Source organism: Calonectris borealis, chromosome 2, assembly GCF_964195595.1.
Source record: "Calonectris borealis chromosome 2, bCalBor7.hap1.2, whole genome shotgun sequence".
Taxonomy (NCBI): Eukaryota; Metazoa; Chordata; class Aves; order Procellariiformes; family Procellariidae; genus Calonectris; species Calonectris borealis.
The window spans coordinates 23,130,037-23,145,332 of NC_134313.1; the positions used below are offsets into that span (position 1 = coordinate 23,130,037).

General features: G+C 35.1%; 1 protein-coding gene across 1 annotated transcript in view; it reads right to left on the reverse strand.

Annotated features, from left to right (window-relative positions):
- RIMS2 (regulating synaptic membrane exocytosis 2) overlaps positions 1–15,296 on the reverse strand; it is a 484,675-nt gene that overhangs the window by 224,377 nt on the left and 245,002 nt on the right. The window contains exons 5-7 of the mRNA XM_075141296.1: positions 3,528–3,736; positions 2,050–2,173; positions 280–375 (exon numbers count right to left, since the gene is read on the reverse strand). Of these exons, the coding sequence (XP_074997397.1) occupies positions 280–375; positions 2,050–2,173; positions 3,528–3,736 (429 nt within the window). The remainder of the gene's footprint in view (positions 1–279; positions 376–2,049; positions 2,174–3,527; positions 3,737–15,296) is intronic.

Consider the following 15,296-nt stretch of genomic DNA (forward strand, 5'->3'; position numbering starts at 1 on the left):
AAACATACACCACAAAATGACTGGGCAGGACATCAGTGGAATATTATTTTGAGTACAAAAACATGAACAAAAATGTTAAAATATGATTTTGAACAACATGAGAATTTATATATTTCATAAAAACAGTAATATTAATAATCCATTAACTGAATGTCAGGTTGAATTCTGCAGTAGTTCATCACACCCATTTAACATAATTTCACATCTAATTAAACTCGCTCACTTGTTATCACCTTTGGAAAAGCAAGTCAGCAGTATAAATCTATAGCAGATACATACCTGGTCTAAGATGTCCCACTGTATCAGCTAAGCTTCCTTTTTTAACTTTGGTGATAAATGCGCAGAGTCGACCTGATTCAGTCATCTTTCCTCCTACTACCTGTTCCAAAGAGGAAGTATTTTCATAGAATGAAAATTACTTTAAATGACTTAAATGTTCTGACAACAGAAAGAAGAATTCAATTATTTCCTTGGCTTTCAGGTAGCCCAGGTAAGACAGATACACTTGAAAAAAAACACCACAGAATTTTGGCTATGACAGGTTATGTTTGTACCTATTCTGGCTATTTGTGTAATTTAAACACGATGCAAATACAGAATGCTAAAGCTTTTAAACTTTAGCAAATATATGTATAGTATTTCATTGTGTTATAAATTACCACCCAAAAAAAGTTTGACCTTAATATTTATCTTAGAATCAAGAGTTTCACATATCAGAATTGGTTATAACTGTATAATCTTCAAATTCTTAAGGTTTCTTAACAGTCTTCAAACTGGGATTTAAAATTTGTAATATTAAATCCAGTTTAGGTTACTTTCAATAATGTAAATATTTGACAATTCAGGTCAGGAATAACTGCTGAAAATCAGTCTTTTCAGATGTCTATTGAGATTAAAAAGTAGTTACTCTTGAATCTAAACTATTCATGAATCTCAGTGAAGAGTTCATCTTTATAATAGAAGATTTTAGAATTTTAAACATACATAGACGTTTAAACAAAAAGTACTTCCTAGTGGCACTGTTAGTCTCATCTCTTGCATTTTCTGACATCAAGACAATAACACACATACCAAAAGCTCAACTGGCTTCTCAACTGACTTCAAAATAAAATCATTTGTCAATTAAATAAACAATTCAAAAATTTTCCAAAGCATGTTAGTATATGTTATAAATAACTACACTGATTTAATCCCTGTTTACAGTGTATTACTATAGCCTAATCTGTGTACCCAAAGTGAAGTCAGTGTCATGTTAAATAGAAAATGGAGAATTAATCAAACTTCTTAATTATTTCTCACAACAAGGATGTTGAATCAAAATAAATACATGCTTCTTTCTTCTTCTTGTTTCTTTTACTGTCTATAATTCATTCTCATTCTTGTACTAGTATTGCTGGAACTGCAAACAATAATATCACATAAAAATAAGATCAAGATATGAGCTAGAAATAACTTCATAATGTGTTTGAAGAGTACTGCATCAGGGAAAAGATGCAAACATTACTTTGTGATAATATACAATAAATATTAAATAATTTTCTGTCTTATGTATTTAAAATGTAGCAAATCAAATAATCAGAGGGGAAAAAAATCCAGAAACAGGACCTTCCATTGGCAGACTCTTCTCTGGATTGAAAGGTCACTAACTTCCAGATGTCCCTCCAGATCTTCAAAAGAGATAATTTATTTTTCACATTTCTCCCCTCTTTTGGGGAACAGAAGTTATACCATGGTGCAATGCTCAATACTGAAGAAAGCGGACAGGGCTTGGTTTGCCCAGCAAGGATGCAATTAGTACCTTGCAGAGCAGACATTCTCCGCAAATTTGTAAAAACATGTCTAGTCTTTCAGAAAAATACAACTTTTTGAGCCTGTCAGGGACCCTGTAAAATTACTCTTGGTGATTGAATATAAAATGTCTTTATATTGTAATTTTGAGAATGATAAGACATCATAGATATTGGTATGCATATACTATATGAGAATACTTTTATTATAAAGATAGCTAGTTTAACTGAGAGAGTTGTTAGTTCCGAAATTATTCATTACCAACCTTCAATCCAAGCATTGCTCCTGAGTCTCTAGGCACACTTCCATCTTTTAGTCGTTTATTTAACAAAATCCGACCAATGAGACGGTCTCCATCTTTGGATGGTTGCCAAGTTACTGGATGCTATCATATGGTGTTAATGGAAAATAAGGTGAATAGGATTTTAAAGAGAAATATTTCAGTAATACTTTTCACTTCCTGATATATTTTTAAAATGCCATGAAAGTATTATGATTACACTAATATTTAATGTAATAGAATGACAGAAAATGTGCTGGAAAAGATCTATTTGGATATATAGTCCATCACAATGTATATCTAATATTTAATAACATTATCTATTTTACTAAATCAAATTTGTAAGTATCTAGAATGATCTTTGCATCCTGATTAGACAGATATAGACAACTATACATAGTTATCTACACACAATGACAATCACACCTGAGTACTGACAAAAAAATTGTAGAGGTCTAGTATAAGAGTAATACTGAAAAAGAAGTTTAACTCAAAACAGAAATTTGATGTAAGGCATTTCTTCTTTTTCCGCTATTCCAAATATGTCGGATTTCTCTAAGACTGACAAGCTTCTTCAGGGTTTTACTCTCTCTCAGTAGTAAGTGTATTAAAAGTTATAGAATACATTAAAAGGTAGAGTCATTACTCTATTTAAATGTATTGTTTCTTTCTTGGAATAATTACTTCACATATGAAGCATAGTTACAGTGAACACTATTATTCCATTACTATACATGGGCACAGTTATACCCGTATATTGGCATAATTAATAAAATTTTAACATTTTATTTTGTGTAATCATAGCACTTTTTTGCAGAAAAATACTATTTCATGCTCTATTTCATGCAAAATTAGCAGGCACAGACAAATCTGCTACCATTACAACTAATAACTCTAAAAAGATTTATAATAATCTCCACCAAACAGAAAGCAAAAATAAAAAATACCAAAGCAGATGGCAAAGCCTTTAATTCTGCACAATACTGCACAAAAATGGCATGGCAACAAAACAAAAGAACAACCATGACAGTGAAAGGGAAAAAAGAAAAACAACTTTTCTGTGCAGAGAGACCCAATTTTCTCCCTTTTTCACCTGGGGTTTAAACTATTAATTTAATTTCAGCCCCAGGAGTTTGAACATAGTAAATCAAATAAGCCAATCAGTAGAATCCTTATTGTTAAGTACTTTATACTTGAAGGTAATACCATGATACGCTATTATGCAACCGTAAGAACAACATTCCTTTATGCCTTTCAGTTTTTTTCTTAGGCTGCCAAACAGTAAAAGCTGCAAGCATGCAGAGACTTTTCATTTGTTTTTCTTTTCTGCACCTTAAGAAATGCTACATTGTCTCTAGAAACACCCTATCTTTTATTTTATGCACTATTTTAATGAGTGACAGAGAGCAAACAAAGACCAAATGAGCAGGTTAAAATGCAGGCTCCATAATCTCAGTACCTTCTCGCTATGGCTATGTTCCTCGTTTAGAGTTGTGCTACTACACGTATCTACCCCAGAGTCTTTTATCTGAGGCTCAGACCATTCCAAATCCTCTTCCAAAGAGTGGCCACCAAAGCACACCATTTTCTTTTCCCTCTCGGATAAGGTGTTAGAATCCGACAAAACTGCCTGCTCACTAGTTTTTCTTTTTCCCCTTTGACTGTCCCCTATAGGTGTGGGATAAAAAAAAGGATACAAAAAAGAAAACATGCAAAGGTGTAAATAAAACAAAGGAATTGTGAAATGATAAAGGAATCTAAATGGTAAGGCTCCACATGTCTCACCAAAGACATTGGGGATGCCTCACTGCTATGCCAAGACGTATGGTCCAACCAGTTGTAATCCATGTCTCCTGCGAGAATCAGACAGACAAGATAGTGCAGTAAAGGAAAGGTGAAAGGACAGACAAAGATACAGTAAAATTGTAAAGGCTTCTGATTATCCTATCTGATTCGTAACCTCTGCTAGCAAGACTTGAAAAGTGCTTCCAAGAAAAAGTTAAGGCTCCAACAACAGAGTACATGGAATATGAAATACAGTGAGGAAGGAGGTACGTTTGTGTGTGTCCATGTGTGGATAAAATTATGTACAGTGTAAAGCATCATCCTGCAGTTTTTCTGAGGAATTCAGAGTTTTTAACTGTTCCTATAAAATTACTTACAGTAGATTAAATGAAAAGGCAAATTGTATTGTATTCCTAACAGAATTTTCAGAAAGGAAAGCATTTGAATATGAATGAGTTTTTATTATAATCTGAAGAAACAGTTTTTTCTTAAGGAACATATTTCTTTGCTTTTCTAATACAAACTAGTATTTATTCTAATCACTTCAATAAAATACTTAAAACAATGGTACCCTATATTCAGCTGTACAATAGATGATGTTTTAAGGAAGGTTAAATGCTCTGTTAAATATGATAGATTGGTAAGAAAAACAAATATAGAAAATACTTTTAGAATAAAAAGCATATTAATTTTGCTTGAAATTCACAGAGAAATGTCTACTGGTTAAATATTAGGAAGAATTCTAGTAAGTACAGGTACCTCACAACTAGGAATAAATGTGTCAGGTTTTGACAAAATATATATATTTTTTATAGAATCAGACTTTAACCTGTATGGCAGACACATGGTAGGAAGAAAGATTTAAAAACAGTTTTAAAGAAAAGGTCTAAATTAATGCTGCTGTCATAAAACTGGAGAATGACTCACATATTTTAATAAAACATTCTCTTTTATGTAGGTAGTTTAAATTGTAAATTATGCCCACACTTTTTGCATTATTACATTTGTGTCTCTTTTTTTTTTCACCATTGTTACTACATGTTACATGAAAAATATTTTGTTACTACATGTTACATAATATTTTGATACTATCGTATGCAGGAAAAAATGTTGACTTTTCTATAGAATTTCATGACCAAAGGAACACTAAACCAAAGTAGCTCTGCTCTTTTTAGTACAGACCACAAAAGACATTTTTCTATTTCCATTACTTCAGATCCTGCTTTGATATTGCTCAACCTATTCCTCTGAAACTACATCAATAAGTTTGTGAAATATAACTAATAGGTCTAATCACAGACTTGACACTTGTCTAGAAAACTTTGCAGAGAGGATGTGAAGATACAGCCCCATAAAACTAAGCTACAAAAAGCTAATACATGCTTTAGAGAAGTAAAATATAGTCTCCTCAGAGGGATATTATGTACAATGAGAAATATGATCTTTTTTCACTTTTTTCACTTTCACTGTTTTCTCCTAATATATAGACTTGCATACGCTATTTGGAAAAAAAATTGAAGCCTCATTTTCATTTTAAAGAAGCAAATGTACAGAATGTAAAGGTTTTATTTTCAAAAAGATACTTTGAACTTTACAGAACTTTTGCAGAAATATTGTAGCATATTAAATATCACCTGATTTCATAAAAACAGTGATAAGGGACCTCATGAAATTATTCTGAAGCTTTAATTCATTCATATTTTCTAAGTAATAAATGGGCCTGCTGCAAATGTGTTAACTGTGTTTCTTGAAAGGAAGGTAACATTTTAAAATGGGAAATTCTCACCAAAACTGCTTTCTCATGACAGTTAACATCTTGACTATATTACAGATAAAAGTATGGCTATCCTGCTAAAGGGAAAAGAAATATTCTTCTGAAATATAATAACATTTTGCAAAAGGTACTTCTGGCATGGAATTTCCAGTGCTCTGTCTCCAAGGACGTTGCTTCAGAGGAACTGAGTGAAATCATCAGTGAGCTCATGAAGATCTAGCTTTTACTGCATAAATATACATTTAGAGATATCCAGAAGATCACAAGAGTTCCGTTCTACATATTGCCTGTTTTACAAATCCTGGTTTTAAAATATATTTGAAAATGGATCTTAAGTGAGGAAAACTCATCTCATTAAGTAATGATGACTTCTCAGCACTTTAGCCCATACTGTTTTTTTTCCAGCAGTTATTTTCTGTGCCATCAATACAACTGCTGTACCCAAAACCAAAGACTGACTAAAAAAGTGATACTTTGGTTCCCTATAATCTGGTACCTAATTCTAGGAGCAGAGCACTGAAATAAAATGGACTTTATAAGCAGAACTGTTAAAACTGATCATTCTCACTGATTCTAATTCCTGACTATTTCTGAGAAATGGTGTATTTTCATTGAAATGACTAAATTTAAATGTAGATATCTACTATTAGGCATTAAGAATCTACCACTGCAAACTGGCCATTTTTTAAGGTTTTAAAATTCTCAGCAACAATCTCAACTATCACTTGTAATCCAAAAGAAGCCACCAGAAAGGAATCCAGGAGTATAGCTATTATGTTCCTGCTGTTCTAAAGTGAACATAGCACTTTACCTGTACTTTATGAAACACATCACAGCTTTGCCCGCCCTCTTATTCATGCCTTTTCCCATATCAATTATATAGTTTTTTTATGAGCTTGTCAAGAGCAAGGATTCCTATCAAACTGAACTTTCATTTGTGTGTCTACATAGAAAATAACTTCTTAAAAATAGGAAAATAAGTTATTGAAAATTTGAGGCCCCTGAGATGTACTGACCATTGTGCTGGTTTTGGCTGAGATAGAGTTAATTTTCTTCATAGTAGCTAGTATGAGGTTAGGTTTTGGATTTGTGCTGAAAACAGTGTTGATAACACAGGGATGTTTTCGTTACTGCTGAGCAGTGCTGACACAGAGTCAAGGCCTTTTCTGCTTCTCACCCCACCCCACCAGCGAGTAGGCTGGGGGTGCATAAGAAGTTGGGAGGGGACACGGCTGGGACAGCTGACCCCAATGGACCAAAGGGATATCCCACACCATATGATGTCATGCTCAGCATATAAAGCTGGAGGAAGAAGAAGGAAGGGGGGACGTTCGGAGTGATGGCGTTTGTCTTCCCAAGTAACCGCTATGCGTGATGGAGCCCTGCTTTCCTGGAGATGGCTGAACACCTGCCTGCCGATGGGAAGGAGTGAATTAATTCCTTGTTTTGCTTTGCTTGCGTGCACGGCTTTTGCTTTACCTATTAAACTGTCTTTATCTCAACCCACGAGTTTTCTCACTTTTACTCTTCCAATTCTCTGCCCCATCCCACTGGGGGGGAGTGAGCGAGTGGCTGTGTGGGGCTTAGTTGCCGGCTGGGGTTAAAGCACAACAACCATATACACATTCCCACTGCAAATGTGCGTATTACCTAATCACCAAAAAACGGGTCCAATCTTCTTGCTACTTGCATGTCCACAATATGTGCATATAGACATATACTCAAAGACAGAAATTATCTTTACAGTAACTGTATTTTACAGTACAGATGGGCTGTACATATATAAGTTCATCCTATAGGTGTTTATATGACCAAATGTGGAACAGTGTTGGGCTCTGGCAGTCTGGCATATGCACATCCACACTTGAAACATACACACTGACTTTCAGTTAGAGAAAGAAATTCTGGATCTTTTTTTTTTTTAATAGAGCTATCCAAAATACCAATCTACATACATTAATGCATACAGTAATATGTGATATTATTGATATCACATATTATTTAAGTTATTGAGAGTGATAAATTTTTGAGAGTGATAACTTAAAATTTAAAAAACTTTCCACTATACAGTAAAAATAAAATACATTGGTTATTTTCCTACTGTAGAACTTGCAATTTCTCTCTAGTTTCAGGGAAAAAAAAATTCTCTTAAGATACATCCTGTTAGAGAAATTTTAGAGCCAACTCTCAAATAATTGAATCTAGAGACCTCTAACTCTTCTACCCAAACTTTGGATATTTATTGTACAGATCTGTACGTCAGAATTAATCAGTCTATGTTCCTTTTACAATCAGTGAAGGGAAACAGAACTATTTAAGATGTGGTTCATTTGACCCGTTTTAGATGTGTACTTCCAAGTGAAATAAATCATACCTTCATCATACCCAAAATGTCTTATTTCTCCTCTACTTCTTATAAATGAGGTCTCAGAATTCATTCAGATGGTCATCATCTTTTCATCAGGAGGATCCTACTACCCTAAATTACTATTTTGACACAGCCTCAACTATTTGTTTACATATCCAAGAAAATACCAAATTTATCACAGAGAGAACCCAGGACTCTTCAAGGTCTCATGAAAGGCAAGTTGACTGGATTTATTTTATACAATTAGAAATACCAAATATTTCTTAATTTGTCATTTGAACAGGGGTATTGTATATTCTCTTTTTCATTCTTTAGCTTAGCAGTGGTAATGGAGACTAAAAGGATCTTTGGACCAGTTTCTATGTTCAAGTCTTTAAACATAGGTCCCAGGCTCATCTGCTGGTGTAACTGATTTCTGCTTACTAAAAAGGTTTCCAAGACTCCTCTCACCCCTGTATTACTATATGGTGCATCCACATACTTTATGTGTCCAAGATTAGACACATTTAGCCCAGCATACCCGAGGCATTAGCATATAGAAATTACTTACATTGTAAAAGATCCAGTTATTTTTCAGCAACAGTTACTCTTTATCAAGTGGTAAGCCCTGAACCTAAACCTGTGCGGAGGAACACATGCAAAGTTGAGCCTGTTGCCAGATTAAAGCACTCACACTTCTTGGTCTACTATTTTCCCCTCTCCTTTTCAGTCAAGATGTAGAAAGCTGACCTTCTTTTTAATTTAGTTACATCTCACAGTAAATACCAATTATTTTAAAATTAAAATGATAAGAATATAAGCAACAGTTCCACCCATAGACTGTTCTGTTCATATCTGTATTCTTTTTTCCGTTAAAATATGTAGCTACATATGTTTCAAAAAAATTGTCATAGAAATTAGAAATGATAAAGCCCTTGTAGGTTATCTAGATTTTGCCCTTAACTCTTCATTAAGTCATCTAAATGACAGGTCTAAACACTATAGAAGTTAATTAAATACAATCAAACTGTTAATAATAAAATATTTAAACTTATAAGAATATACTCAGCATGACACTCTGGAAGCCCCGTAGCATATTACGTTTCTATGACATGTATTGTTTAGTACACCCACACTTTTTTGAGGTACAACGAATGACTTGATAAAATCACTGGACATAAATTTTTCAGTGCAAGTTCTACAAATATTAAAATCTTGACTGGGTAAATGATTTGTGAAATCTTGTAAAGTTAAAAGTAATACATGTAAGACACACAGTTCTTTGTGTCCTTACAAGAAAAATTGTTAAACCATAATCTTTCTGTAACAAAGACTCTATAGTTTTGATTCTGACTACCAGAGAACGCACTTGCTGGTCTTTTAGATATTTCTCTTCCACAATAGCAGATGCTTTATTATTGAGAATATGTGCATTTAGGATGTGCAGCAGAAATGACTCAGGAAAAAAATGTCACCTTGCTGATTAATTATATAAGCTATAACATCAAAGCCATCTTTCATGGAAAAAGGAAGTAATATATTACTAAGCAAGATACTATCTTAGCTAATGTCATTATAACAGCATTCAGATGCCTCATGAGTTCAGGAGTGCAGCTGGATACAAGAAAGGACATATGTGAGGTCTGCTTTTATTAATGTTGGTGAGCTCTATGTGTATATAGAAAGCTTGCATGGACAAATCGGGCTGGGAGAAAAATCACATCAGTGACCTAGCTTTTCTGTATAAATGGTGTTAAGCTGAAGCCTTTGTAAGCTTACTGATGTTTAGTATGTTTTGCTCCTTTTCTTTAACCAAAACCAAATAGGCAGAGGAACAGCTTTTCTTCTTCTCCACCCAGGAACCCGCAGCAATGGGAACTTCTCATAGCGATGGGAACCTTGAATGACAGTGTATATTTGAAAGAATTCCGTCCAGTTTCCATTCTCCTTATATTTTAATGTTTAATTATGTATTTTTTGCTGCTTAGAACAGTTTTCCCACCCAGAAATACAGTACTTACTTAAGTATCTTTTAAAATGCATTAAGTAATGTGAATCTAACCTACACAGTATGTGTCTACTCTCTCGAGTGGTGTCCAAGTTCGTGGTCAAATCCAAAACCATTTATCTTCCAAACAGTTTAGACATAAGACGCTCAACTTAATTGGCCATTCTGCACATGCAGAGTCATTTGTGATGCTCTAAGGTGCCCAGAACCTTCACATAGGATATATGGAGGACCCACACGCTTCCCATCTAAACAAGGACCTATCTAAACTGGAAAGTTCTTCCCTTGGTAAATTAAAAACATGACCTTGTTTTGAACCAAGCAAAACAAAACATGTTTCCTCAAATTCAAATCTCACTGCCAAAAAGGACAGGTCATATAACTTTAAATTCTTCAAAATGTGGAGTCTACCTGACTACATAGTGCATAATGCATATATACCACATACTGACTACAGGAGCCAATGATTGTGCACGTGTCATTACTCAAAAGTACAAATGATTTAGCCTTGCAATTGAGTGAGTATATTCCCCCTCCAAGCTGATTTTCAGCCTAAGGCTACAGTGAGCACAGCACATCCCACGTCACTTGATCCGCCTCTTAACTGCAAGGTTTACAGTGAAGCTCTATACCAGAACAACTCTGGAGAGAAGTGGAAAGTGGACTACAGCTACTGAAGAACTCTCATTTAAGCAAGTTCCTTTCTGTGTTTGCAATACTATTCATCTAGACTGCTACACCATGGGTGACTCCAAAGAGGAGCTACAAGCCAGAATTGCCTGGAGGTGATTATATAAATGCTTAAACAATTGCTTTGTCAGCTCTGGACACTTCAGGAACATGTTAGCATTCGGTGCAGGAACAAATGCAAAGTCGCCTGGCACACGTAAAGCACAGAAATATTTTTCATCAGTCACTAATGCAGTTTGAGTACTGATGACAAAAGGAAGCTTCTTCTTGCAGGCTTTGAAACTTCCTACCATGCATTTCAATATTTCTTGTTTGAAAATAATTATTCCTCTGGATTTGTCAGCTTTCGACATGGAACAGACTAGGAAAATATCTGAAGGATGTGGTCCTACCAAAACAAAAGAGAAGCTGCTCTTTATGTAAAGGATATGAAGTACAGTCTTGACTTCTAATATGTGAAATACAGAGAAATGCAATAATCTCAGGAGAAAAATTTATCAATCTTCATTAGTAATAAGGAAGCTGTGGACCACACTCTGATGTTTGCACTTAGCCCTGACAATGCAAATCAGTGACACCTATGCTAAGAGCCGTACTTAAAGGCCTCAAGAACCTTACTTGTAGGATCTGGGAAGTCTCGGGCAACCAGATAAATAAATGCAAAAGATCTAGGGGATCTTTTGTCAAATATCCTAGAAAGCAGACCTTGACCCACTTGTGACATTCAATGCTGCAGTTCTTAAGAGAAGTCAAAGATTAAGTAGTGCAATCAAACTTCTGCACATGACAGGAATTTGACAGTCATGAGCACTAAAAAGAAAATCACTCTGCACAATTCAACAGAAACTTTTGATTTGGAGCTTAGAATACTAGCAGGTGTTGTAATAAGTAAGAAAGTGTCCCTCACCTGAAAAATAGAGATACACAAAATTAATCTCAGGTAGTTTTAGATTTCTATATCTGAACCGGTTACTCTTGACTCCATTCATCTGACTTTTTTTATACACCCACTTTAAGGCTGACATGAATTGTACTCAAGAATTGTCTTTTTCTCTTTTTTTCTTCAATGACTGTAAAAGAAGCCAAGATGATTAGCTTGGGTGTAGATGTCTAGTTTGTGGATGTTTACATTTAGTCAGATGGAATCCCAGCTCCGATATATGGATCTACAGATTGATAGGACCACTACATGTGATAAAGGGTCTAAGAGTGGTTTTGTGTGACCCTGCATAACTGTCCTTGTTAATCGTGAACATCCATTAACACCTGAAGTTCTTATGGCCAAGAAAGAAAAATGTAAAAGAGAAGCTACACAGTTGGAAGAAGATCCTCAACAGCAGAGTGCTGCATCCCACAAGGCAGGTGAGAGAATAAATTGGGGGAGGGGAGGGCACATAACAATGCATACTCGTGTGGCAAGAATGATGACATGAAGAGCATGAGGACATTAGGGCATTGACTAGAGAGACTGCCACCAAAGAAACTTCTTTGGTCTACATGGGTCAGTCATTAAGAATTTTAAAATCTCTTGATTTCTTTTTTTTTTTTTTTTTTTAAAGTGATACTGTTTGGGGAACAATGTTGTTAAAATTGAAGACCCTCCTTTACCCTTAAACAATATGTAGCCTTGTTTCCAACTGCTACTTGTACTGCCCAACAGAAAGGATATAACTCTTAAAGGAAAGAATTATCCAATGTGAAGGTTGAAAGCATTTCAGCATGACTATTTTGTTCTGGCTCTCTTTCTGAAACTGAGACTTAGCATCACTGTTGATAGAAGAATACTTATTGGAAGTATTTTCTTAAGTATGTTTTGCTGGAAGGATTTAAATTACAGGAAAGACTTTCTTCAAAATTACATTTTCTAAAACAAAATTAGGCTTAGTCTATTAGTCAAATATATTTTGATAAATGTCTTTCCTTGGAATAAATTGAAAGAAAGCATATCAATATGGCAAGTACATTTGTATGATAAATTGTCTACTTCCTGTAGAAAGCTACTGCACATTAAAACCAGTGGGCTGGAGCTAAAAAAAAAAAAAAGAAGAAGAGAAAAAGAAATACCAGAATTTCTTAATGGAAGTCCACACTCACCAGACTCCCACCGGAAGACATGCTTCCAGTCTCAGCACAGTGTCACATACTAGATGACCTCATACACTTACAGCCATACCTCTCATATGACACCTGGAGTTTGCTCCTGTATGTCATACCATGGCTGGTATCATGCGATCCAGTACACAAACTCACACTCTGGGCCACCAAGAAAATGGACCGGTACTGTTAAGAAGTCATGGGAAACAGCCAGACATTTTATACTGGAGACCCAGTCCACCACTGCCAGTTGATTAATATTAATATTCAAGTTTCTCAGATTTGCACACCCGTGTTGTACGTTCCCTGCTACTCTATATCTGGGAAAATTGGAACTAATGAAGCATGATATCCTATGGATTTCTTTCTTGTGTTATTGTCTTTAAGACTTCGTCTTAGGAAGATATTTCCTCCAAATTACACTTTTGACCCTGCTTCTGGCCTTTTCACTTCTCCACTTCTTCCTTCGCTTTTATTCTCTCTGTAGGAAGTTTTGAGGCTATGCCTGGAAAAGGAGATTCCTTCAGCAGAATACGGAGGAAAACATGCTTTGGAAAGTATAGAAAAGACAGTATTTCTGGATCATATCCAGTAGTAAGTAAACAAAAGCAATTTACTACTTTTCAATTATTATTATAAATAGTTTAAATTTTCAATCCCTTCTTACAGGATATGCCTTCTTCCTTTTTCTTCCCTATTCACATCTGCAAAGACCATACATATGTTCATGAGCTGACCTAAAAACACCTTCCTTGTTTATCTGTCATTACTATGCATCCCTCCACCCCAGGGTTCCAACTGATGGCTTCATTGCAAGTTCTTCATTGTCTCAGGCTTGGAACCAGTATCAGCAATACCAGCCTGACTATACCTGAATGAGGGACACATTTAAAGAGGAAACAAGCACTATTAGTAATGCAGGGGAAAATAAAACCTACTAATATCATTAAAGAATCCCATATCTGGCCTTTGTTTCAGCAGCTCAGTCCTCTGTAACACTGTGATGATATTCTCATAAATTAAAAGTAGGTAGGTGTCCCAAATGAGCCTACCTCTCTTCACAGACTAGTCTACTGAAAGTTAACAAGCTCTTGGATATAATGCACATAGAAATTAACTGGTGTCTGGAAGGTGAGAAAAAACCCTGTTTCCGAAATCGCTGGTTCAGAAAAATGAGTCACCTTGGAAAATGACTGCTAAGGAAGCATAGTTCTGTCATACAAGCACAGAAGATCCAACGGTTCTATGATGTGTTGGAGCTGCTGCACAACTGTGAACTGATCTGCCCATGCACAACAAATTCTTTCCTCAGACTTTGAAAATAGTCCAGGCAAATTCGATGGTCTTGCTGCCAACAGCAAGGCAACAGCAAAACCTTGCCAAGCCAGTTGGAAATGAGCTTTATAGCAACCTGGAAGAGAACTCAGTTCGTAATTGGAGTACTATGAAAATTTGTGAGAAACAGCTGCAATGTTTAAGAAACAGGTTTGGGTCTTGTGTGCTCGTGATATCTATTTCCATTAGATTTTTCTTTGCATTACCATTTTATTTACACTCATCAAACGAGGCTTGTTTAAACTGAAGAAATAAGTAACCTCAGGAAAACTCTATTTAGCATTAGTAGATGTATTTACTTATGCAATTCACTTTGTGCTGGCTTAGCCTATATTCAGCTTTCCACAGATATACACTCTTTTTACATCCTGAAGTTGTGACTTTGGCAAAATGACTGTCACAGTAGCTCCAACAAGGCTGCCTGGCACCTGGAAGTCTCAGGGGCATAGGCTTTACTGCACATCCACTAAATACTAAATGTGAACCTATTTCTATTTGGACATTTTGGACAGACATGTGAGCTGTCTACCTTTGAGAGGCAGCATTTAACCAGGTGCCTTTTAACTTCTTTTAGAAATGGGCATCTGCTGACAGGGAGTCTATACCACTGTTTTCTTCAAATAATACATTTAAGGCTACTAGAACAGCTGAAGACAATGCAAATAATAAAAATATATATTTATTTTCTCCACATGTGTACATATGCATAGATCCTTCTAATACTTATTGCAGCAGAAAAAAAAATACAGAAAAACTAACCCCTTTTATTGCCTACTTATTTACTTTCAAACTTTAGTGCTTTGATGTCAACACTAATTATTACAGAAAATAACCGTAAGCTACTTTGAATCAGTATATCTTAATTACTAAGTAAGCCTCAAATTTACAAAGTGAAGACAACAGGAAACTATGAAAGACAGCAAGGGAATGGATTCTTTATGAGATGTGATGTCAAATTCACAAACAAGAACATAAACTTAGCATGTCAGTTGTACTCATGACAAAGCTGTATTAATTTCATCAAGAGAACAATCAGCCATAAATAAATCTGAAATAGTGAACATGTCAGGAAGGAAAATCTTCTTAGCTTAGTTTTAAAGAAACATAAATATATTAATTCATAATAGCTTTCTATACGTTTATCCCTAAAGTCACATAGACATAATCCTAATAAAAGGAGACACTACTAACATAG